General features: G+C 38.1%; 1 protein-coding gene across 1 annotated transcript in view; it reads left to right on the top strand.

The window, feature by feature from the left end:
- LOC135700239 (uncharacterized) overlaps nucleotides 1–14,676 on the top strand; it is an 84,237-nt gene extending 69,561 nt beyond the window's left edge. Inside the window, exons 4-8 of the mRNA XM_065220683.1 lie at nucleotides 2,163–2,445; nucleotides 2,548–3,007; nucleotides 3,070–3,457; nucleotides 13,190–13,369; nucleotides 13,436–14,676. Coding sequence (XP_065076755.1) covers nucleotides 2,163–2,445; nucleotides 2,548–3,007; nucleotides 3,070–3,457; nucleotides 13,190–13,369; nucleotides 13,436–14,603 — 2,479 coding nt within the window. The 3' untranslated portion in view covers nucleotides 14,604–14,676. The remainder of the gene's footprint in view (nucleotides 1–2,162; nucleotides 2,446–2,547; nucleotides 3,008–3,069; nucleotides 3,458–13,189; nucleotides 13,370–13,435) is intronic.
- Nucleotides 14,677–27,379: the final 12,703 nt, after the last annotated feature.

The raw sequence follows: 27,379 nt of genomic DNA, 5'->3' as shown, positions 1-27,379 counted from the left end.
ATAGGCAGTTTTGCAATTGAAGTGTACTAAACTTTTTCTTTACTTTACACGTCCCAAAGTTGTCAGAATCGTCCCTAATACCCTTATGATTGACTTTGGAGTCTTCCACGGAACATGCCCATTTATTTATTTTTGCATATTCAATATATTTAACGTGTCCACGTGGACATTGATCAATCCTGCCTCCCTTTCCCCGTGGACAAGTGCTGACATTTTTGTACAAAATCCCCCTCCCAATGTTGTCCACGTGGTATATGTATGGCCCTTATGTTTCTTTCCTGGGGATGACCGTACGAGCCGACTTGGTACAATGGTTATTAGACTGGCCCACATTTATATGGGAGATTATTTTATCGTTTTTTTTTTTCAACGGGCCAACCACCAGATTTGTGCTATTAGGTGAGAAAATCACTCTCTAAAAATTTCAACTTATTCGGATGTAACACGAGCTGGCGCTTTTGGCTTAAAGTTAATATGGGGGCTTTTCGAAATGTATGGAGAACTAAGATCCCTTCACTCTTTCGTGCATAAAACTGGTTCAGCAAACTCTTTTAAGCTCAGAATTTCAGCATCATGATTTAAGTTAGTATTATGGAGATATTCATTCTTGAATTTATATGTGCATTTTGTTCGTATATTGCAGCAAAATACAGGCAGCTTTTTGACGTTACTCGGAATGGCGCTTTTGGTTTAATGTTCATATAGGAGATTTGGTTTATATTTTCATATAAAAAATGCTCATATAGGGGAAATGGCTCTAATGTTGGCCTATGGACCTAAAATTGGGCCCATCGTTAAAAATATGCTATTTATCAATTGTATCTAGATGAACGCGTCATTGGGACGGTACTAATGAATATTTTTGGTTGCTATTGAAAATTTAGTCGATTGCTGAATTTATGTATGGGCCCAAATTAGGGACACTTAGGCCGACATTACATACATTTCCCCTATATTCAAAAGCGAATATCTCAATAAAACTAACTGGATTCATAATGCAGTCTTCAGCAAAGTTGTTGCTTATTGTTTGAACTACATGTTTTGAAAATCTGAATCAAATCGAGAATAAGGAAACTTTTTTATGATCGATAGAGTGTAGGAGTGTCGTTTCTTCATGTATTTTATCCAAAATCCACATACAAAATTCAAACTAAAAGCGCCAGCTCATCCTACAACCAAATGAGCTAAAACTTTCAGAGAATGGTTTTCTCACCTAGAAGTTGGCCCGTGGAAAATAAGAATTTTTATTTTTGTGGGCCAGTCTAATGGTTATCCTTGCCACAAGCTCGCTAATTGTGATGGAGGTATGCCAGCTACCTACTCTAGTTTCCCTTTGGTGGCTGCGTACAAGAGATGTTTCCACAAAATAGAATGCCGCTCAAAACATAGTTGTGTTAGCATAACTCAAATTTTAAGTGAAAGTTGTCTACTACGAGTTTTTAAATCTCATTAACTACCCAGAATCACATATCAGTCTCATTTGAAAAAAGTAGGCATTGATAAAATTGCAGTCGAAGTTACGAAGTGCGATTTTATATGTAATGAAAAATCGTAGCAAATTTATCAATATATTTTTCGAGTTATAATCAGTTTCAATTAAGTGTGCATGTTTTATTATATCAGAAAAAATACGGTAATTACAAAAAAAAAACAGAACTGTAACTTGACTTCTGAACGATGAAATATCAGAATGAGACTGATATGCGATTACTTTGCTTAATGGAACAAACTGTGTTTCAACTTATTTCACATTTGTCACGATCAAAGTCTGTAAATTTATCACACAATATAAGAGTAGATACTATTTTTGATATGCGATTTTAGACAGTTAAGTAGAAGAAAGTACCGTAAAACGGGGTCAATTTTATCTGCGGGGTGTATTTGATCACTGATGTTTCTCATTATTTTTCTTCAAGTGCAGTATTATATCTGAACAAAAACAATGAGGAACTTCAGTGATCAAATACATCCCACTGATCAATTTGACCCCGTTTTACGGTACCTAAATATTTTTTTATAAAAAAATATAATATATAAATTCTTTAATTTTCAGGAGTACCTATGGGATAAATTAATAAAGAGTTATTTTTATTATTATTAAATAATAAATCTCATCTCATCTTGTCCGTGGTAATCACACTTTGTATATCTTTCATTTTCAGGAGTGAGAAACCCATTCTGGAGTTTTTCTATGATGAGATAGCGAAAACCACTAACGGTACGTCGACGCCACCGCCGCCGCCGCAACCACTGCCAAAATCATCATCGGCATCTTCGAAGGCAAGCAATGGAACCACCCCGGTCAAGCATCGTTATGCGCCTCAGAAAATTTATGAGAAATTCGGTAACTTAGAGAACGTTACAGCGCGGGCCATCATTCATGGCTTCGGGTCGAGCTGTACGCACGTATGGGTGTACGAGATGAGGACAGCACTCATGGCAGTGGTATGATCGAATTCTATACGTAACATTAGACGTAACACAGTTCACAGCATATTCTCTTGTTATATCTAATTACACACTTGATGTACGCATCGATTATTGCAGGAAGATTGCATTGTTCTTTGCATGGACTGGGAAAATGGTGCCACACTGCCAAACTACGTACGAGCGGCGGCCAACACACGTCTTGTCGGAAGGCAACTAGCATATCTATTAAAGGGACTTGAAAAACACAATAAACTTAACATGTCTCGAGTTCATTTGATCGGTTTCAGTTTAGGTTCACACGTAGCCGGATTTGCCGGAATGGAACTAAAAGGTTTACAGCGAATCACCGGTCTTGACCCTGCAGGGCCATTATTTGAGTCACAACACCCACATGCTCGGCTAGATGATACCGATGCTGGTTTTGTGGATGTGATCCATTCCAATGGAGAAAATTTAATTCTCGGTGGTTTAGGTTCATGGCAACCGATGGGTACGGTTGATTTCTATCCAAACGGAGGACGCGTTCAGCATGGCTGTTCGAATCTATTCGTAGGCGCTGTAACCGACATTATCTGGGGTAATGGATTGCCGATGAATCTCAAAGAGTATTGCTAAAGCACTTTCTGTCTCTTATTTCAGCTCCACCAGCTTCAGTGGAAGGACGCTCGCTATGCAACCATCGAAGAGCTTATAAATTTTTCATCGACTCCGTGGCACCAAAGTGCCTCTTTCCTGCATTTCCCTGTGATAATTATGAAAATTTCCTGAAAGGAGACTGTTTCACATGCAACCAAGTGGACAACGGAACGGAAACGTCCGTCTGCGGTAACATGGGATACTATGCGGATCGATCAGTTGGTCAAGGTCAGCTGTATTTGAAAACACGTGAAGAAGAACCGTTCTGTGCGCATCAGTATAAACTGCAAATCCTGAGCTCACCCAATGAGCTACCTCTAAGGACGCTCGGTAGACTAGAAATCGAGCTGGAAAGTGACGGTGGTCTGACGGAGGTGTTCACAATTACTGAGTAATGTATCGTTGATCTGAGTGACTACTCCGAAGGTGTTTCACTATTTCCACCTGATTATTTGAATAACGCCAAATCAAGCTGAACATTGCAATAGGTCCTAAGTAACATTGATCGATTCTCTTCGTCGACTTTCTCTTTCGTTAATAACACTAGTTTACAGCATATTTGAACTTTGTACGCTGATGGTCATTTCACATGTAAAATCATGCGCTGAATCCAAAAATGTAGTCCAAAAAATCTCAGTAGGATAATTTTCAAGATATAGCTAAAATAACTTTAAAAAATGTGTTTACTAAAACACAAATATCTCCGATTTTGATGAAGTTATATTAATTAATTTAACGTCAAACTAATGGTGATGAAATTTGCTTTCGATTATTTGAACACCAGTTTTCAGTGAGATTAGTGGTAAAACCACTACAAACATTTTTATTTCCACTGTTTGAAAACTTAGCAGAAAAATGCAAATGTCTGTAGAGTCACGCCCATTCCGAGGTTACGCCCATTCCGAGGTTACTTTCACTTACAATAAGCCCCGCATGTATGAATTACCTCTATCAATTGGATATTAGTATTACATACACACTTCCAGGTTCGAAAATATTCTTTTCAAACCTAGCGCGTATTTAGTTTAATTTTGATGTTTAATTTATAAATAATAATAATAGACTCGGTCTCACTATGTTCCGCTGGTCTGCCGCCATTGATTGCTTCTTTTGGAATCAAAGCTTCTTTTATCGATCTGTGTGCTGAAAATAACTGGGAATGTTTTTACATGGTCGTAGGGATACAAAGAGAAAGTCAACGAAGATAATCTGTCAATGTTTCTTAGAACCTAATGCAATGTTGAGCTTGAAATGCTTATTGTCGGCGTTAACGGCACCGTAGAAAATCGGCTCTTGTGACAAAAATTGACAGTTTCTCGTGTTAATTTTCGGTTGAGTGAAACAATAGTACGAAGTCTGCTATGTTCCACGCATAGACTGACGTATGCTTATGGGATTTTACCATAGGAGTAAAGAGTTACACCTTCACCGTCGTTGATGAGGGTAAGGATAATGACATTATTGACGTACGACTACGTCTTTTCCGAAGGTATGGGGAACCATTTCACAATAGACAAGGTTGCTTCCACTCACTTCGCTGTAAACAATATTTTTCGGAATTATGGAATCATTGAATACCAACATTATATTCTGTCCCTATAAGTTATAAAAAGAGGGTAGGATATTTACGGTCCAGTGATTGAACGAAATCCACAGACAGTGGCCCTTATTACCGATGAATCACTTCACCGTGTGTGACAACTGGTCACTTCACTTCGTTTTCACCGTAAAGTGACACGCGTAATAAGGGTCAGTATCAGGATTTTTTTAATTGAAGTAATCTTTATCGTCAATAATATCCTTATTTTCACTGTTTTCGGTTTTCTTAAAATATTCTGTTATTTGATGCCAACATCGCTGGGTTTGTTTTGTTCCTTTTTATAAATGTTCAACTATATTCCTTTAGATCTTCAATGTATAATATAATATGATTTGAAATTTGTTTCTTGCTTCCACTTCTTTTTCTGTGTTTCGGTTTTTTTGTTTTTGTAAACATTTCCATGAGTTGAATACATCAACTACAGTTTTTATCAGAGGCGTCGCGTGCCTCATTTATCCGGGACGGGACTTGACAATCCAGCTTCTCACTCTTCTTAATGTTTTTGATGAATGCCCGTCGAAAATTTGTGCATGGTGTTTGACGGAGTTGACCAATCATGCCAGGATTGTAGAATGTTTTTTTCTATTTTAATTTGAATTTGGTTCGGAGTTTCTACCGCAGTTTACACCTTGTACATAATTTTTGCTTAACACAATAAAAACAACCATAAACAAACAAGAATATCCATCGCTTAAAGCACTCCGTGGACCCTATTTTCCAACTTTACTTTCGCAAATATAAACAACTAGCTGAGTGTGCCCGGCCTTGCTCGGGATTCAATATTAGCTTGAGTTTATGCGCCGATTTAAAAAAAAAAGCATGCTATATTGTACGTAGCCCCCCCCCCCTTATTATCTAAGGGGCTACCCCCTATGATTATCTCCTTATACCCCCACACTCGCCCCCACATGCCTAATTTGGTTCCATTTGCTTGATTAGTTCTCGAGTTATGCAGAAATTTCTGTTTCATTTGTATGGGAGCCCCCCCTTACAGAAAGGGGAGGGGTCTCGAACCATCATAAGAACCTTCCACGGCCCCAAAAACCCCTGTATACAAATTTTCACGCCAATCGGTTCAGTAGTTTCCGAGTCTATAAGGGTCAGACAGACAGACAGACAGAAATTCATTTTTATATATATAGATAGATAGATTAACGACGTCATTGACGTCAACATTGATTCCGGCATAGCTGCCAGTCAGATTGATGTGATCCTCAGTCCTTTTTATTCCACGATTGCTACTGTCAAATCGACCAATCAGCAACTGGCTCGGATATGACAGCAAATTGGCTCGAAATCGCTACCCGATTGTCAAGTCCCGTCCTAGGGTCAAGTCCCGTCCTAGGTTTAAGTCCCGTCCTAGGGTCAAGTCCCGTCCTAGGGTCAAGTCCCGTCCTAGGGTCAAGTCCCGTCCTAGGGTCAAGTCCCGTCCTAGGGTCAAGTCCCGTCCTAGGGTTTTATCACAAAGAAGTCGAAGAGTTATCTTTTGACTGAAGCGTAATGAAGAATATCCGTCAAGCACTTCCGAAAACATTTTTTAATACAAAACAGTGTCAAAATCTAGAGAAAATTCATGAAGTCCCCTGGGTAGCAAACTTGAATTAATCAACTCTTTTTTAACGTAACCTTCGAAGAAATTTGATTGAGAGATTTACAACTGACAAGAGAGTGAGAGCGAGTTTTTGCGCTCTCTTTCTCCATTACGCTCTTTGCCTACAATCAGATATCCAAGTGCACAACGAAAAATGCACGCTTTAGGCACTCATACATCGCAAATGTTCTTCTAATTTAAACTCACACATTCATACCGGTCTGCAAGTATGATACACGTCCAAAGCGTACCAGACTGCTGTTTCCGTGTTGCTCCCGTGTGACGCGTGACTGCTGAAAGTTTCAATTACAACTAGTGGTGCAAACCGCCATGTATTGTGTAAAATTTGTGGTATGTTTCAAGAGGTGATAGAAGGTCTGCTTGGCTTACATCAAGCATTTGACCATTCACAAACTTGCCACCCGCCACCCAAAAAAGCTCGGTGCACATTTTAACGAGTTTTGTCATGGTAGTGATATCGACTTGCTTGAAATCAATGCATTAGGGATTAGGCAGACCATCCGAACTGAATTTAATCCTTTTTGAAGCAAACCAAGGTCGAAGATTCAATTGAGCCGTACTATAAAATGGTGTATTCATGGTCACTTGTGGTCTGGAGAATCTATAAAAATCGAAACGCATTTTTTTTTTAAATTATTTACACCTGTGTCGTGAACAGGTTGCACATGTGGACGCGACGCCACTGGTTGACCCCATAGAATAATTCATAGGCAAGAGAGCTACAGAAATCGGCCCGGTTCATTTTTTTAAATTTTCGTCCGATACCACAGCTGTTGGAGAACATTTCGCGCACTTAGAATCTCAATCAAGAAAGTCCGATAAGCCACATAGTTTTCATTGCGTATTGCGCCAATCTTTGCTGAACAAAATCAAGCAATTCATAACACATACATCGTAAAAATAAATGGAACCGAAATCCAAAATTTCATCAATTTTGGTGCACTGCAACTATTTTAAATAAGTACGATTACATAGCAAAAATTACTATCATAGCGCCCTTCGACGGGACTTTGTATTGGAGCGAGCTGTCCATTTGTTAGCTTACTGTCAAACAGTGAAGCAATTATTTTTCATTAAATCTTGATTTAAAAATCGAGATGAAAGTCTATGGGATCGACAAAATATATCATTGTGCTCAGAAAACGAAGCTCTTTCAGATGATGCAAAATAACCGATATATATTTTTCAAAATTATAGAATTCAATTATTCTTCATTCGTAGAATAAACTGATACTACTGTTTCGCTTTCCTTCAGCTTTTATTCCCCCGACAATTCTCACCACACCGAGGGCCATTTGTTGATGCCGCATTTCTAATTTCAAACAGGCTAGAGCCCGATGCCGATCATGAGATTGAACATTGCGGCCATCAAAACGAATGTTTTTCTATAAATTTTGCCGAAATATCAGGGCAGGGATGCAGCTTATTTCGACAGGGATCCAAAAGGATCGTAAAGGATGCTGTGTAATCCACCTGGGATACTGAGCAATCCGACGAGGACGTTGTGCATCCCGATGAGGAAACTACCCTAGCAGCATATTTGTCACTGAACGGGTGTGGTTACTTGTATGTAAATGATTTCAGCCACAATCAAGTTGCAGCAACTTATTGTGGTGGAAGTGTGCTACTTGGGTACTATCCGATAGAAACGCTGTGCTTCAAAAGGAACACCTAGGTCCAACTGCGGTGCTGGGCATCCAACAGGGATGGTGGCATCTCTGGAAGAACAATGCTATCCATCTACCTGGGAACTGGAATTAAACGATGTCAGTTGGTACTTCAACGGGGACATTTGGCAATCCGAACATAACATTGTGGTCCGGCTGGGACGTTGACGGATAATTTTGCCGGAATGGCGATGAACGGCTGCATTTAATGCGAAACGCAAAGACTTACATTTGATTGGAGAGAGTCCTCCTTGAGCAATAGCGATGATAGCGAAGTACAAATTCTATTAGTGACCAACGTTGAAAAACCTCCTCCAAGCGCGATCGTGGTCAGGGCCCTGCGTTGTGTATTATATTTGGCGACTGACGGAGATCGAACCACAGAACAATCGAGCAACGGATTCAATATTCTTCTTTGTTGATTAATCTCACTGACGTTTTAAATTAGCTTTTGTTCCTCCGACAGGTATAAAGCCTAGCCGGAGGGCAGAACCTTACTTAAATAATAACAATCAATATTTGAACATATATAGCTATCACGCGAAATTGATGAGGCTCGGTAGCCTAGTGTTTACCATTTATGCTTACTGAGCCAAATTTCGGGAATTCAATCCCAGGCCCGTCCCTTTCCTCGTATTTGTCACTATACCTAATTTGCTATCCCTATTAGATTTAAATAAACAAATCTACCTTACCGACCGCATCACTTACCACAGTGAATCCAGATAAAATATAACCTGACCCACACTACTACTTTCGGTCCCATGGCAATCGTTGTCATACTAATTATCCTTCCCCGACCGTGTGGACGTGCCTGGCACCGATTTATATGTATATATATGCTGATATATATATATATGCTGATATATATAATAGCTTTTAAGTGAATTTGCACATTGAAAATAGGTAAGCTAATCCCCCATCTATGGGTAGAGATGAACTAGCCTAAGGCTAAAAATCTCTTTAATAAAGAATTAAAAAAAAACCCCATCTATGGTTATCTGTGCAATTCCACTTGTTCTAATCAGAAACGGAGTAGCAACCAAATACGATATCCATGGTCTTTTTTAATAAAAAAAAACGGTGGAAAGACTACCCGAAAAAAAATAACAACAAAAATACAATAAAAAACAATGTAACAATAAGACGAAAATTATTGTTTTAACGATGATTTCTATTGTTACGTCTACAATAAATTTACCTTGATTAATGTTGTACAAAACAGCAAATTTCATGGTAAATGGAAAATGTACAATAAAAAAGGGGGGTTGTTAAGTATCTTAACAATGAAATTTTCGTGATTTCCACATATATATTTTTTTTTCAATAACATTACATATTATTGTTATTTATTGTTATTTTTGGTTGGCGAATTTATTGATTAAAAAAAATAACAGTGTACTTTAGAGTGTATGTGTTGGCTTGACAGATCTACAGATCTACTACTATCGACTTTAAAAATAAATCGAAAAAATAAAACATCGCCCCGGGAAGGGAAGGGGGGTGGTACGGGTGGTTACGGGTGAGTCCTTTTTTTACTGGTTATGGATTGAGATTCGATCCGGAACTTGTGAGAAATGGAGGTCAACTCCCCTGCACTCGATCCCTCTAGGTCACGTCTCCTTGGTCGTTGAGCGTCGTTGATAAGTTAATGCATTCAACTGGAGAGAATCGCCCATGAAATATGCTTCCACCTGAGAGTTATTTCGTGACATCTTCAAGTGGTGGATTTTTTATTATTATTGTATGATTATTGACTGCACGGAAAAGGTCTGCATTAAACGGGATTCAGATGAGGCAGGAAGAGTTGAGTTCAACTAAAACCGATCTGGTCGTAGGCGTTCAATTGACTTGGCAACGAATAGAGCCAAACGAACTGTCAAAGCAAGAGCCATACGAGCAGCGCCTATCTTGATAACATTGGCAGTGTTGCTGACCCTCTCATAGTCTGCATGCTTCAATCAGATTTATTTTTATTGTTCGTGAAGTAACCCACAATGAAAACACACCAATATTTAATGTAACAACAATTTTTATTGTAATAGAGTTGTTCATTATTGTTCGTGATCGAATCATGTTAACAATAAAATAAATGAAAAATACAATACAAATCATTGTAACAACATTTTATTATGTACATTCATTGTACAGCTAGGTAGCAGTTTTGCCGTTTTCGGAAGAGTACAACATTATATCAATAATTTTTATTGTCGACAATAAATATTAATGTTAGAGCATTGTTTCCACTGAAAATTTCACTGTAATTTTTTTTTTCGGGTAGTAGTTATTTGATAATTGGCTGGAAAACAAACAGCGCTCAGAGTACAACCATTTAAGGATAGGATGACTTACAAATGCTTTAGATTAGATTTATAATTCGATTGTTCTTCTTCTTCTTCCTTGCATTTCAAGCTAATTGCTTATCGCATATTAGCTTATTGCCTGTTCTCAACTTAGTTTTCTAGATGCACTTCCACAGTTATTAATTGAGAGCTTTCGATGCCTGTACCCAGGGTGCCTTCCATTCATTTTGACTAAGAAAATGCTTTATGAAATTATGGAATAATAAGATTATATGATAATATTTTGTTTGTGTAAGCAACAAGAAAATATTGTGAAGTTTGTGTCTGACGCATAATACCTGCCAATTTTGCTACATTAGCGTCGCAATAAGCGATTTTGTCATTTATCTCACCCACTCTTCGCTCTTCACTCTTCGCGAAGAGGCGATCAGAAAATCGCTCATTGTGACTCTGTTAAAGCTAAATTTACATGTTTTGTGTGTCAAACATAAACTTTACAATCTTTTCTTGTTACTTACACATACAGAATATTATCATAATATCTTATTATTCCACAATTTCATAAAACAAGTTTTTCGCCAAAATGAATGGAAGGTCGCCTATACTATTTTTGCATTAGTATAATTGTGTGGCAAGTACAATCATACACTATGCCAAGGGAAGTCGGGACATTTTCAACCCGAAAAATTCCTAGACTGGAACGGGAATCGTACCCAGCCACCTCCAGTATGGTATTGCTTTGTAGCTGCGCCTTTACCGACTGAGCTAAGGGAGGACCATTGTTTACATTTCCACATTGAATAGCCATGAACAGTCATTTATCATGGATACAAAAATCTCTTCCTCGCCCACGAAATAGACAATTTTCGGTTTCCACGCTCTACCAATGTTCGCACCACCTCTGATAGCGATGACTACACACTTAGAAATTATCGCCGACATCGGTAATTTTTACCGAAATCTGAACAGCTGAACTGTTCGGTAAAATTTATGCAATTCAGTTCAAATGCTTTTCAGCTACTTTGAAACTAAATCTCCACTAAAATGACTAAATTTGATCATTTAAACAAGGTTGAACATGTTTTAAAAATTATTTTCAAATTCAATAGCCTTTAAAATGAAGGTCAAAGTTTTACCGAACATTCAGCTGTTCTGATTTCGGTAAAATTTACCGAACACGGAACCAAAATCTTAGTGTGTATGTTTCCACCTCGTTTATCAGCTCAGATCAGCAAATGACGTTCGATAGAATTTTTTACATCATCGTTTTGAATGATTTGCTTAATGGGGCTGAACCCATATGTATTTCAATTTGGGATGACAGTCATTCTACAGAGAACATTACGTATTTCAACTGAGGTCCGTTCTCTTCACGTATCAATGTTCATGTTCGACAGGAGCATCATTTTATTACAAAACAACCGGTTGCAGCTATCATTCGAAGAAGCGATTTCGAGGTTTGGATTTGAATAGTCTGAGGTTTCATTCGAACAGAGGATGATGTTTTGGTACAGTGTATCGCTAGTAGTTTTCGCATTTCTAATTTCAAACAGGGTAGAGCCCGATACTAATTTTGTTCATGAAATTACTTTGGGTCAGGTTTTGCGTGAAGCAAATGAGCTGCATGTTTGCAGAGAGACTATTTAAGCACTAACAAACCAAATTTTTCATGGGGAACGAAAATCTGAGAAAATTTCATAAAAGTTATAATGGCCAAACATCAATTCCAGATACAAAAACACGCCACATTTCAGTGGTCTTCAATATTTAACCTTTCAATGCATATGACCTCGGATATGACGTTAAGTGCACATTTAGTACACGGTAAGAAAAAAGTATCTATCTAACCTTGACTTCTTTGTCTCCTATTCTCCTTTGAATGTTGTCAAAAACGGAGGATCAAAACCAACCAACAGGGGTGGTAAAGCGTGGTAGCCCAACGTTGAGTATAATCATATTTACGTACTTTTAGGTACAATAACTTACTTTTGGGTAGCAGCAAACGAGTGTTAAATTCCATAAGAGTTACACACAAGTAAATGAAAACTATTTGACCCACTTTACATACTTCTGGCTACCTGCACTATAGTGCCGAGATGTGTGAAAATAACTTAGTTTTGGGTACTTTTATTTCTTACCGTCTAGATACAGCCTCTATTGACACGCATAATAGCACTAATAACCTACTAGCTCAGAGGCTTTGCATTAATTTAACTGAAGAAGAGCAAAACAGTTCACTGATAGTAAAAAAATTAAGCAGTTTTTCATTAGTTTGCAAAATAAAATCGATTGACTTAGCAGTACCCTGCTAATAACTATTTTGACAACTAATGCTGAAATTCAGGGTTGCATCCACTCATTTCGCTCACAATCAGCGATTTTATGATTCGTGAGCGCCCCTCTGGTTACGGTAGGTAAGCTTAAATTTAATCTTCTTTCGATACAGGTAGCTTTTAATTGAAAATGTACCTTGGTTTAATTTATTCGGTAAGTTGCGATGGTTTCTTCAGTCGAGTTTAGTACAATACATGAAAAAGTCTGCACATTGTAGACGAAATACGCGTATCTGTCAAGGATAAGCAATTAAGGAAGTGGATTTAAATGGAAGTTACTAATCCTTCTCTCTTTCTTTTTACTCCTTGATACACTTATATGAAAAGAAAAATCAAAAATAAAGTTGTGGATCCCTGTGCTACTATGGGAAGGAGAGGTTTAATGGGAAATCAAGCAATGCAATTAAGTCTTGGTGTTCTTCCTGGCTTTAGTTACTAAATGACAAATGACAACCAAATGAGCAAAGAAAATCGAAACTTCAACGCCTTGTATGCAGCAGATTTGCACAGGACCTTTCAGATTGAAATAAAAACAAACTTCGGAGCTATCAGTTTATTCTATTTGATGAGTACCCATTGAATCTTACCTAAATCATTTGCATTTACAGGAAAGACGATGCAGAAATATTTGCCGGTGAAATGATTTCGCAAATTCTCGTGCCTCATCCTGCCTTAGGCTTTCCAAAGAATATTACGTTGACCTATACAACATACAAAGGATGGCTTACGCGAGGTTTATCGTCATGGAGTATCAACAAAATCATTCTGAGCGATGGATTTGGGAAGAGGTTAAACCCGTCAATATGAATATTGTTCATTGTGTTTAAATAGTAATACTCCCTTTTCTATTACAGTTTCTCATTGTGTAAGCAAATGCACTTAGATTCGAACTCTCCGCTTCATATGACATTGATGCCTGGAGAATGTGAAGAAGAAGATGACTACGTTCACCAATCAACAGACGATGATCAATCAACAGATGCACCAGAGGATAGTGATGAAGGTGATGAGTATGATGATGCATCCAAAGGACACAGCAACGAAAGAAATGATGTCAATCCCCATGCATATCCTTCACACACCTTCCGAGGTAAAGGGCCACACATTGACCACGATAAAAACTTAGACACGCAACCGTGGCAGCCAATTGTTATTGATCTGCCGAGAAGTTATCGTAATACTGATACGAATAGCTCATATCCCGTTTATATTACTCCGTCTACAACTATCCCTACCACGACCACACTGGAAGCGATAAGTGAACCAATTTTGAAACGTGGTCAACACGAAGCAAGGAAGTTAAAAAATAAAAGCAATGATCGTAGCAGTGACAAGCGTTCCATTGAAACGCCTCCCAGCAAGGAGTCATCTGCACCACCACCGCTTCCAATCTCCACCGTGGAGAGTAAAATGATTACCGTACAACTGTTTCCCTACCGATTTGCGAACGTTTTTGAAAAAGCTGAAAGATATGCAAGACTGACCTTATTGCCATTACTGACGGAACAATTTCCACAGTTTTTTAAAACCAAGTCAAATGACGATGAAACGTCCGAGTTAGAATACGTAGAGTTCAATCAAACAGAACCAATTCCAACCATTTACAAAACCAATAAAACGGACAAACCGATTGCTATTGATAGGCGGTCTGATTCTCTAGTAGCCGCAGCTAGCGAATCATTTGGAGAACAAAGAAATTTTAATGGTGGAGATAAAATTGATGTCCTACCGCCCAGCACACGCAAAGCTTTTATCAGCGAAGATGCTCTATTCCAAATGCACCGAATAGAGGAAACAAGCGGAGCTGAGGATTCTTCCAGTGTCGACGACGAAACCCGGGAGGATATCATTCGAATCGACTTGCCAACATTCAAACCTCACAAGTCGAAGATGATGACGCTTGCTGAACCACAGCAGTCGAGATTCATCCCGCTCAACTACAAGGAGGAGAACGGTGAGGGGCTAATGACTAGCACAAGCAATGTGATGGGTGATATAAAACCAAACGATAGCAAAAGCTGAGGGAGAGAGAAAAATATGACAGTATTTAATTATATGTAATTAGTGATAAGAGTTAAACTATGATTTAATTATTAGCGAAATTATACGTACTTGAATACGTTTCTCTTCCAAGGTTGTGTAATTCATTCGAATCCATTGCATATCCATTTCCAATCCCTACTTGGACAACATTGTAGTTGTTCGGATTTTTTTATGGGTTGGTAGGTGGGCCATAAAATAAATACATTGAAGAAAACAACTTCTGTTAAACGAAAGCCATACGTTGAACAGGTTTAGAGACTTAAAGCTGGAAGTATGTAGAAATAACCATTTCCAGATTGCTTGGTACGTACAACGCACTGTACGCCAAAATTTAAAATTTCGCGACAAAAAAAAACAATTGAATAAATTGGATTAATTTAAAAAAAAAAACAAAATTTTATGTTGAACATTTAAGTGAATCGATGTGGCAACCTTATTTTTGATTGATCTTACTATCACCACGAAATTTTAAAAGCAAAACAATTAGAACCTACAAATCAGACAACAATGAACATGGAACTCCACATTTGCTGGGTCACATCGCAACAGTTTCCGAGATTTGTGCTATAGAAAATTTGAATGGATAGGGCATATCAGTTATCATGACGGTCATTTGTGGTCTCTTCAAGGAATCGCCTTATACAATGGTTTCCCAACTGAAAAGTAATTGCCTAACATTTTAATAAAGAGTTACTTGTTTTTGTTTCAACATATTTAACCGAAAAAAATGTAAATATTGCTGTTGATTTCATTATAAGAATTACCATTGACACATGTGTTTAAACCTCATACGCTGACAAGTGAATAATGACCTAACATGTGTTAAAGTAATGACGTGGATACACTTGTATGACAAACTATGAGGAGTAAAGAGCTACAGAGTCGCCGTCAGCGCGAATAGTTCCCCGAAAACGAACCACTTCAAGCTGAACATTGCATTAGGTCCTAAGTAACATTGACAGATTCTCTTCGCCGACTTTCTCTTTGCATCCCCACGGCCATGATAAGACATTCCCAGGTATTTTCAGCACACAGCTTTTATCTAGCATCTAATATTACAAACACAACAAGAAACGGTTATGTGCTCAAGTTATTAACGAAAGAGAAAGTCGACGAAGAGAATCGATCAATGTTACTTAGGACCTAATGCAATGTTCAGCTTGATATTACTCGTTACTACTCTTCTCTCATGATGGGAGCAACACGTAATAATGGGGTAAAATGTTTAAAATAATAGAATCTATAATTTCCGTTTCGTCGTAAATTCCATGTGTATCATTAAAAGAAATTTGAAGCTAGGGGAATTTGCGTATTCTCGGCAACCTAAGCAGCGACCTTTTTTTCTATAGCCGTTTTCTCTAAGGAACGCATACATATGCAGTATTGGTTTGTTTACAATCTTTTGCTGCCAGCTGCTCTAACAAGTTCAGTCGAAAGAATTGTCAGAGCGAGTATTGTCGGCAACCAGTTTTTCTTCGGCAACCGTTCCATTTGAACTGCATGTAAATCTGCTGTTCTATTATCGGCAACTCGAAATCAGCTACAATTTGTAGTGCGTGTGTTTCATTTCAAGAAAACCTTGCTAGATTGATTTTTCTCAGTGGTAAAAATATAGTCAAATTGAAGCTGAAAGCATAAAGAATCGTTTGCATGCATTCAGTGAAAGGTTTTCGTAAGAAAATCCAGTGAAAATAGTGTTTCAATTTGGGTTGCCGAAAATAGTCTGTCATGCCGAAGCCGTCATTTCCCCTATATAAAACAGCATCTTCAGCTGAATACTATCTATACTGACGATTTGAAGGAATCATGTCGAGCGAGAGAATCACCAACGTAGAGAGTTTATTTAGCTTCTATTAGTGGCTATATACAAGGAGAGCGACGAAAGTAACGCAATGAGTTTGTCTCGAACAATTATACATATTCAAAGTTAAAAGCGTCGTGCTCTTAATAAACGTAAGCATCACATATGGCATTAGAACAACAACAAACGATAAAAAACTTGCCTTAAAGCATTTGTGGCCCGGTGGGTTAAACCAGTGTGTGTTATGTGTTGTTATTGAATAAATAATTCCCTATTAAATAACTCCTCGAATGTTGTCCATTTCTGGTACTTTGTATTTTATCCATAGAAGATATTAACGGTTTAGATAATATTCGACAGGTCACAAGTCTCAATTAAACACAGTTAAAATCCGTTCATTGCCATCTTCTTCTTTAACTTTATTACGTCCCCACTGGCAATGGGATTTAACGCCGGCACTCAACTTAGTGTTCTTTAAGCATTTCCACAATTGTTAATTGATAACTTTCTGTACCATTTTCGCATTAGTATTCTTGTATGGCAAGTACAATCATACTCTAGGGAAGTCGAGAAATGCCAACTAGAAAAATTCCTAGACAGAACCGGGAATCAAACCCAGTGGCCTCCAGCATTGTGTTGCTTTAAAGCTGCACCGTTTACCGACTGAGTGTAGCGACTTCGCAGAACACGCCTATAAATAACCATAACTATGGTATAAATATCATAACATCCATACATTGGTAACACTAGAAGTTGAATTCTTATTGCTCAAAGTAAATGGTGCTACTTTCAAAAGTATGAAATTGATAACTTTTATTATCAAGGACATTATTTATGTCGCTACTGCGAATATTCATTATATAAAACAAGAGAGAAACAAACCTGCGCAATTTAAATTAGGTTCACGCTTGCGCAATTCATCGGCCTATGAATGTAGAAGGTTTGTCTAGGTGTTGAGGCGTATGATAGGAATTGGGCAAACATAATATTCGCTTTGATTGATTAGTCAGATTTAATCTTTTTCTTATTACCATTGTATTTTTCGATGATTGCAACTTTGTTTCAAAATCGCAAATATGGTCATTCAAAATATAAACCAAATTCTGTAAAATGTTTCGGAAATTTTAACAGCGAAACATTTGATCATTCCAATAGTTGAACTTTTTATTAATTGCCAAACAATATGTGTACAAGACGTTCACTAACCGAAAGACCATAAACTGAATGTCCGCTAAATGAGAGAAGTTTCAGTTCAAGGACATTTATCTGTCAAACGTGTGCATTTCAAAATGTTAATATGAACCAGATGAACACGAGGATGAGCATTGATACATTTTAAAGGCAATTGACTGTTTTTTTCCTTGATTTGTTTTCCGTCTATCTTGTTTTCCGTGCTGAGCACCAATGCTACCGACGCCAAGGAGGCAGCTCCCACACCTGGACCGCACCTATCGATCCATCAACTCATGAACTGGGGACCAACGGCTTTATTTCCCTTCCGAAGCAAGGCGTGATCAGAGATGCTATGTCTCAGAACATCCCGGTGGCGCCGACTGGGATTGAACCCAGGCCGACTGGGGAGAGAGGTAATCACGCTTACCACTACACCACCGGCGCCGCTACATTTGACTGCTGATTAGACACATGAAATGCATTTTAATGAACGAAACCTTTTATTTTTTCCTTGATGTGTTTTCCGTCGATCTTGTTTTCCGTACTGAGTACCAATGCTACCGACGCCAGGGAGGCAGCACACACACCTGGACCCTACCTATCGACCCATCAATTCATGGACCGGGGACCAACAGCTTTACTTCTCTTTCGAAGGAAGGCGTGATCAGATATTTTATGCCTCAGAAAATGCCAGCGGCTCCGACTGGGATTGAAACCCCCCCTGGGATTGAAGAAAACATGTTTAAGTTAGCAATCGTCTAGTGTAATTCTTTAAAAACAACATTTTGTTTGAATAACCAAACTATTCGGTATTTTGGTTCATGATATAATAACAGTGCTGGTCGATTTTCATACAAAATGCAATTTTTGATATATTGTAATATATTTCTGTTAATTTCTCTCGGAAATGATGGAACTTGTCAAAAAATCATCACTTCACTCTTTCCTTATAAACGGAAAAATTAAATAAAACTGATTTAAGAGCCCTGCTATTTATTTTGAAATCACATATAATGATGACATGTGAATGGATTTGGATCTGGGATCGAAATGTGAATACTGGGCGCCTCCGGATGATCTGAAACATTCGTAAAAATTATTAATTCATAAAAATGTTCAGAAGTCAATTGAAGAAATGATATTTGAATGAATCTTCCGGAAGATACAGAACATCCGGATTGAAACTGTTCCTAGAACTTCACGATTTTAAGACACTCCGAGATTTCGAAAATGTATGCCTTTGGTGTCCTATATCTTCTGAAAGGCTATCCCGTGGTCATCCTTCCAGCTTCACATTAAATCCATTCATTTATTACAACAACATGTAAAGGGCTGTACATCCGTACAAAAACAATTTCTATTATACGCTCTTCGTAAATTAGGTTGGACATTATTTCCTCTTCCATCATATGAAGCACGCTGCATGCTTATAAACATACAAAAATTTAAAGAGCGTCGTGAATATGCAATGGTTTCATTTGTAAGCGATATCGTTTCGCAGCGCAATGACTCCACAGAACTTTTATCAAAATAAAATTTCCATGCACCTACTCGGCAACTCCGAAATCGAAATTTATTTGCCATAAAACATCATCGCACAAATTATGCAAAATATGGGTCCGCATGATGGCCTCTTACAATCAATACTGCGAAACCATTGACTTTACAATGTCTCGGCATAAACTAAAACAATATTTTTACTCCATAAGGCATTATAACTCATAAAAAAATAGGAAAGCTGACACTGCTCAATTTTTATTAAAGACAAAATTATACTTTTAACCTCTTTTCCAAAGTTGACAAAATAAATAAATAAATAAATTTAAGAAAACAAAACTGTATTCGCATATGTGCTAGTCTACGTTGGTTGACGAAATAAATAAACTACGTAGATAGTTTAAGGGTGTTCAAAATTAAAAAAATATGGAATATTGTCTACGCATGGGACGGGGGGGGGGGGGTCAAAAATAAAAAATAAACTGTCTGCGTAGTTAATGAACAGACCCTAATAAATCTAAAAGTGTCTTTAATAAAGAAAAACAAGAGAAAACGAAAAAACGCAGAGCTCTAGAATAAGATTCGTGTATGAACTACCTTTGCGAATTATCCTGATCTTCCAATGAACCATTCTATGGCCTCCAAGGTTCATATTCTACTCCCTGATTCAAATTTGGTTATTTATCACCGTCACAATTGATTCGAACATAAATTAGTAATATGTTCCAGATGATCCAGAGGACAACCCTATGGCCTCCAGGGTCCAGGCATAGATCAAAATTAATCTATATTACCACTACATGTGATCTAAAAATTAAAAACTTGTCAATTAACTACGTATTCACCGTGAAGAGACACCCGTAATAAAGGGTGATACGGTCAAAATTTGGTCAAGGGAAAACGCGTGTAAATCGGTGAAATCGTTTATTTAAAAAATCAAATTAAATTTCTTTTTCAAGTTCAATTAGTATAAAATTCAGGAAAAATATTCAGTTAGGCTTCCGCTTTTCCAAATCCGAATTGCCGGGCCTTACGCTTGACCCCTGCCATCAGATTTTGTACAGCCACCTTGTCCACCTTCTTCGCCGCAGAAAGCCAGTTTGCCTTGAACTGCTGCTCGCCCTTAGCAGTTTTTTTTGGTCTTCTTTAGGTTCCGCTTGACAATAGCCCAGTATTTCTCAATTGGGCGGAGCTCTGGCGTGTTGGGAGGGTTCTTGTCCTTGGGAACTACCTGCACGTTGTTGGCGGCGTACCACTCCATGGCCTTTTTACCGTAATGGCAAGATGCCAAATCCGGCCAAAACAGTACGGAACAACCGTGTTTCTTCAGGAAAGGCAGCAGACGTTTATTCAAACACTCTTTCACGTAAATTTCTTGGTTGACAGTCCCGGAAGCTATGAAAATGCTGCTTTTCAAGCCACAGGTACAGATGGCTTGCCAAACCAGATATTTCTTTGCGAACTTTGACAGTTTCATGTGCTTGAAAACATCTGCTACCTTTCCCCTTCCTTTTGCCGTATAAAACTCCTGTCCCGGAAGCTGCTTGTAGTCGGCTTTGACGTAGGTTTCGTCGTCCATTACCACGCAGTCAAACTTCGTCAGCATCGTCGTGTACAGCCTCCGGGATCGCGCTTTGGCCGTCGTATTTTGTTTATCATCGCGATTTGGAGTCACTACCTTCTTGTAAGTCGATAGTCCGGCTCGTTTTTTGGCTCGATGCACGGTTGTAGACGATACACCCAGCTTATTTGCGGCATCTCGGAGAGAGAGGTTAGCGTTTCGCTTGAAACTATCGGCAACTTTCTTTGTCGTCTCAGCGGTTTCCGGTTTTCGATTTCCCCCCGATCCAGACTTCCTAGCTGTCGACAAACGTTCCCCAAACACTTTAATTACATTTGTAACGGTTGATTTGGCAACTTTTAGCGATTTTGCCAACTTTGCGTGCGAGTAGCTCGGATTTTCGCGATGCGCGAGCAAAATTTTGATACGCTGCTCTTTTTGCTTGGACGGCATTTTGACAACTGAAGAGTGAATTCCAAAATCAAAATAGGAGCAACATTCTACACACACACACACCTTCAAAATGAGGGGTGTTCAGGTTTTTTAAATGCAAAATTGAAAGAAATACGTCAAGTTGATATTGACCAAATTTTGACCGTATCACCCTTTAAGGGCCAAGTTTTACGGAATTACCACTTGCAGGGATGTTCCGGATCTTCTAAAGGACAATTATGTTGCCTCCAGGGTTCATTTTACTGATCTAGTTCCAAAGTTAGCCATATAACACCACTGAGCTTTAGAATTTTAAGAATTGATTAATTATCCTTCAATGATCTGGATCTTCCGGAGGAGCACCTTGTGGCTCCAAGGTCCCACATTCCGATCATAGATCCAAATTAATTTATATATCACCACTACATGCGATCTCAAAAGTAATCGACAAGCTTTAGTAAGCTTAATGAATTAACAACTTTTACACATGTTCCGGATCTACTCAAGAACCACCTCGTGGCTTCCAGGGTCCACATTTCGATCCTAGATTCAAACTTTGTCATATGTTACGATAACAAATGATATGAATATAAATTGCTGAGCTCTAGTCTTATGAATTGACGACTTTTATGAATGTACCGGATCTTCCGGAGGACTCCTCAATGGCATCCTGGGTTTACGTTCCGGGCATAGATCTAAATTCATTTATATATCTCCACAGTATGTGATCTCAAAAGAAATCACTGAGCTGAAGCGAGTTTCATGAATTGAGATCTTTTACGGATTTTCCGGATCTTCCGAAGGACCGCCTCTTGGGCCCAGAGTCCACGGTTAAATCACAATCCTAAATGTATTATTAGGGAGAGAAGGGGCATAGTGAACAGGTGGGGCATAGTGAGCATCCCGCAGTTTGGCCCTGGATCTCTAGCTGCATGAAACAAATCAACTGATAGTAGGTTCAATATCATTATGATATTGATCCTACCATCAATAAATTTGTTCCGAACGGCCGGAAGTCCAAGCTGGTGAACGGGATGCTCACTATGCCCCACCTGTTCACTATGCCCCTCTTACCCCTATAGCACTTTACGAAGTATTTTCGAAAAAATCTCAAAGCTCAACGATCAGTTTCAACTCGAAGTTTTACGATGAGAGCCAAAATAAGCAACGACCAAATATGGCATAGTAATATCAGATAGATTCTAAGAGGAAGAGGAGACAATAGGGGGGCTTTTTCAAACGCGAACAACAGGGAATCTATTTGCTTGTATTTTGAAAGTCGACTGTGAGCCAGTTGTCTCCACTCTTAGGTTAGAATAACCAGAGTTGATAATAGAAGAGTTGCGAAGACTGAAACCAAAATCTACCTATCGAACTGTCAAACCGTCTACCTATCGAGCATAGTAGACAAGCTGACTCTGTTGCGTGGGAAGTATTGTTATCGAAACTAGAAAAAAATTTCACAACCCAGGTGAAGTCATCCGAGGTGTAAACAAAAACAAAGGTTGCCAAAATCAGTCCGCATCGTGCTCTCTTGCCGTGCGGATCTATTTGCTTTTTGCTTAAGGAAGTGTTACTACTACCTAAAGCTACAACAAATTTAAACAGCACTTTTCAGTGCTCAACCTGTAAAAATTTTCTACCTTGTTCAACTCCTCTTATTCCTCTTCGATCCTTGTTTGGACCCTACCCGAGGTAATCCTTCTTGGATATCGATTTGGAAAATTCCTCTTCGATCCTTCAGATTCTTATAGTAATCTGCTTGGAAGTCGATTTGGATAATCGCATAATCGCACTTTTCAGTGCTCAACCTGTAAAAATTTTCTACCTTGTTCAACTCCTCTTATTCCTCTTCGATCCTTTTTTGGACCCTACCCGAGGTAATCCTTCTTGGATATCGATTTGGAAAATTCCTCTTCGATCCTTCAGATTCTTATAGTAATCTGCTTGGAAGTCGATTTGGATAAAAAATTTACTGCCGCCATGGCGCCTAAACGCAAAAGAAAGGGGCAAACTCTTGACCCCCCTTCTGAAGAAATTAATTTGAGTAATCAATTTGATTTGCTCACGGATGATGAGAATGATCCATCATCCAAGAAAAATTCTAGTAAACTTTCCCGGCTTAATGCCAAGAAGGAAAAGATTCCCCCTATTGTGATAACCACTACCGATTTCCATGCTCTTCGCATGGAACTTTTGAATTTCGTGAAAGTTAAGTTTTCACTACAAATTGGACGTCGGGGTGAATGCCGTGTATTGGCTGAAACCTTGGACGGATTTAAATGTCTTCTCAAGTATCTTACTGAGAAGAAGCACAAATTTTTTACTTACGACACCAAAACTGAACGTGTGTTCAAGGTTGTCATGAAAGGACTGCCCAGTGGTGAATCCCTGGATCAGATCAAAGATGAACTGGTAAAATTACTTGGAGTTGTGCCACTCCAAGTAATCAAAATGAAAATGAAATCCCGTCCTGGCGATTCGCGCAACGGGATTTCTAATGATTTTTATTTAGTTCACTTCAAGTCTAGTGAACTAAACAACCTTAAGGCCTTAGAAAAAGCTAGCCTTATGCTCCATGTCCGAGTGAAGTGGGAACACTTCAGGAAGACTGGAGGAAATTTCCAAAACCTCACTCAGTGCCGTAAGTGCCAGGGATGGGGTCACGGAACTAAAAATTGCTACATGCCAGCTAAATGCATGAATTGTGGTGATTCCTCTCACGCAAAGGACGACTGTCCTGTGAAGGAAGATCCTAAGAAGTTTGAATGTTCAAATTGTGGTGAAAGCCACAAATCCAGTTTTTGGGAATGTAAGACTCGCAAAGCGATCCTACAATCTCGTTCTAACCGACAGGTAGGAAACGCTCCACGTTTCCGACCAGGTACAAATTCCTCTGCTGTTAACAACGGTCAGCGAGGAACAAATTCTACATTCGTACCCGTAGGTACAAATATCACCCCTGCTTCAAATGTTTCATCTGTACCTACTCCCCTCGCTGCTAACAATGTTCAGCGAGTTAATGGAGCTACCTATGCTGCTATTGCAGCGGGTAGAAATCAAAATACTAACCAACGTTCTAACGGAAATTTTGACAATTTTGACTTAGGAAGCATTACTGCCCCTAAAATGGAATTTTTACAGAATTCATTAATTGACATGATTTCTGATATGCTTAAATCTAACTCCATGTTTGATGCTATTCAAACTGGAGTAAAATTTGCTAATAATATTGTCATGACTTTAAAATTCAGTAATGGATTTTAAAGCATTAAACATTTTAAATTGGAATGCTCGATCTCTTAAAGATAATGAAGACGAGCTATTTAATTTTTTGAGAGTTCATAACGTGCATATTGCCGTTATAACTGAAACGTTCCTTAAAACTGACCATAAGGTTAAGAAGGACGCAAATTACTTGATTTATAGAAATGATCGCCTCGATGGACCCTGTGGTGGCGTTGCCATCATTATTCATAGACGAATCAAGCATAAAATTCTTTCTTCATTTGAAACCAAAGTTTTTGAAACTTTGGGAGTTTCTGTTGAAACAAAATTTGGACAACTTACGTTTATAGCTGCCTATTTGCCATTCCAATGCGTAGGCCAGCAAAAGAATTTTCTCAAGGGTGACCTCCAGAAACTTACCCGTCATAGGTCTAAATTCTTCATTATTGGTGATTTTAATGCAAAACACCGCTCATGGAATAATGCTCAAAGCAATTCCAATGGTAATATTCTGTTTGATGATTGTTCTGCAGGTTATTACACTATTCAATATCCAAACAGCCCAACATGCTTTTCTTCTGCAAGAAATCCCTCTACTATTGATTTGGTCTTAACTGATTCATGTCAACTTTGTAGCCAATTGGTTACCCATGCTGACTTCGGTCCTGATCACCTTCCAGTAACTTTTGAAATATCCCAAGAAATAATTTCTAATCCCAACAGCTTTACTTTCAATTACCATAGGGCTGATTGGGAGCAATATCGAACATTTATGGAATATAACTTCGATCCAAACATTCCTTTGCAAACCAAAGATGAAATTAATTATGCTCTTGAATCTCTGACTACTTCTATAGTTGAAGCAAGAGCTGCCTCAGTACCAAAATGCGAGGTTAAATTCGATTCAATTATAATAGACGATGATCTTCAGCTCTTGATCCGTCTTAAAAATGTCCGTAGGAGACAATTTCAAAGAACACGCGATCCTGCCATGAAAGTAATCTGGCGGGATTTGCAAAAACAAATTAAAAAGCGATTCTCGGCCCTGAGGAACAAAACTTTTGAAAATAATGTTTCTAAATTAGACCCGAGTTCCAAACCCTTTTGGAAACTCACAAAAATTTTGAAAAAACCTCAAAAGCCAATTCCAGCGCTTAAAGAAGGTGGTAAAATTTTGATCACAAATTTGGAAAAAGCTCAGAAACTTGCTAAGCAATTCGAGAGTTCCCATAATTTCAGTTTGGGTCTTACTAGTCCTATTGAGAATCAGGTTGCTCGGGATTTTCTGAATATTTTCTCTCGGGAAAATATTTTTGATGATTCCTGGGGGACTGATTTGGACGAAGTAAGGTCTATAACCAAAAAATTTCAAAATATGAAAGCTCCAGGTGATGATGGTATTTTCTATATCCTCATCAAAAAACTCCCAGAGAGTACCTTGTCTTTCCTGGTAAAATTATTTAACAGATGTTTCCATTTGGCATACTTTCCTGATAAATGGAAAAATGCAAAAGTTGTTCCAATTTTGAAGCCGGATAAAAATCCAGCTGAAGCTTCTAGCTACCGTCCAATAAGTTTGCTTTCTTCAATAAGTAATCTTTTTGAAAAAATAATTTTGAATAGAATGATGCTTCACATCAATACGAACTCAATTTTTGCAGATGAGCAGTTTGGATTTCGCCATGGGCATTCAACTACTCATCAACTCTTGAGAGTTACCAATTTAATTCGTTCAAACAAATCTGAAGGCCACTCAACTGGAGTTGCTCTTCTAGACATAGAAAAAGCATTCGACAGTGTTTGGCATGAAGGTTTGATTGCTAAATTGAAAAAGTTTAATTTTCCACTTTACATTATGAAATTAGTTCAAAATTATTTAGCTGACAGAACTCTGCAGGTAAATTATCAAAATTCCAAATCAAATCGACTACCTGTTAGAGCAGGAGTTCCTCAGGGTAGCATTCTTGGGCCTATATTGTATAACATTTTCACTTCGGACCTCCCTGATTTGCCTCAGGGTTGCCACAAATCTTTGTTCGCTGATGACACAGGCATTTCCGCTAAAGGAAGAAGTCTTCGTGTTATTTGCAGCAGACTTCAGAAAAGTTTAGATATTTTCTCTTCTTATTTACAAAAATGGAAGATTTCTCCCAACGCTTCCAAAACTCAACTTATAATATTTCCACATAAGCCCAGGGCTTCCTTTTTGAAACCTAGTAGTAGTCACATAGTCACTATGAACGGAGTTCCAATTTCCTGGTCAAACCAAGTGAAATATCTTGGATTAATACTTGACCATAAATTAACTTTTAAAGATCACATTGAGGGCATTCAAGCCAAATGTAACAAATATATTAAATGTTTGTATCCTCTTATAAACAGAAAATCCAAACTTTGCCTGACGAATAAACTTCTAATATTTAAACAAGTTTTTAGACCGGCCATGCTTTACGCTGTGCCAATATGGTCTAGTTGTTGCACTACCAGGAAAAAAGCACTTCAAAGGATTCAGAACAAAATTCTGAAGATGATTTTGAAGTTGCCTCCCTGGTACAGTACTACCGAAGTACATAGAATTTCGAATGTTGAGACTTTAGCACAAATGTCCAACAAAATAATTAATAATTTCCGGCAAAAATCGTTACAATCCTCAATTGCAACGATTAATTCCCTTTATACTTAGATAAGATTTAGTTTTAGTTTTTTAGTTTTAAGCTATCAATTGTTATACTGACATGCAGGTTTAAAAAACCTGTTTAAAATACTGAATTTCCAAGACAGGAACAATGTAAAAACACTTAGATATATATCATAACAATTAAGGCTGGTAAGTTACTGTAGTAACTGGAGCACCTAGGTTAAAAATGAAATGTAATTTATTTTGAATTTGGAACAAATAAAGAGTTAAAAAAAAAAAAAATAAATAAAAAAAAAAAAAAAAAAAAAAAAAAAAAAAAAAAAAAAAAAAAAAAAAGGTTGCCAAAATAATAAAAATGCCCATTGATCGACAATTGTTGCAAGCTTCACTCTGCGTAACTCTTCTATTATCAACTCTAAGAATAA

The sequence above is a fragment of the Ochlerotatus camptorhynchus genome, unplaced genomic scaffold (assembly GCF_037179485.1).
Source record: "Ochlerotatus camptorhynchus isolate MF236.1 unplaced genomic scaffold, CSIRO-AGI_Acam_v1.1 ptg000130l, whole genome shotgun sequence".
In the NCBI taxonomy this organism is placed as follows: Eukaryota; Metazoa; Arthropoda; class Insecta; order Diptera; family Culicidae; genus Ochlerotatus; species Ochlerotatus camptorhynchus.
Note: the sequence above shows the minus strand (reverse complement) of the source record. Positions and strands in the feature narration are given on the sequence as shown.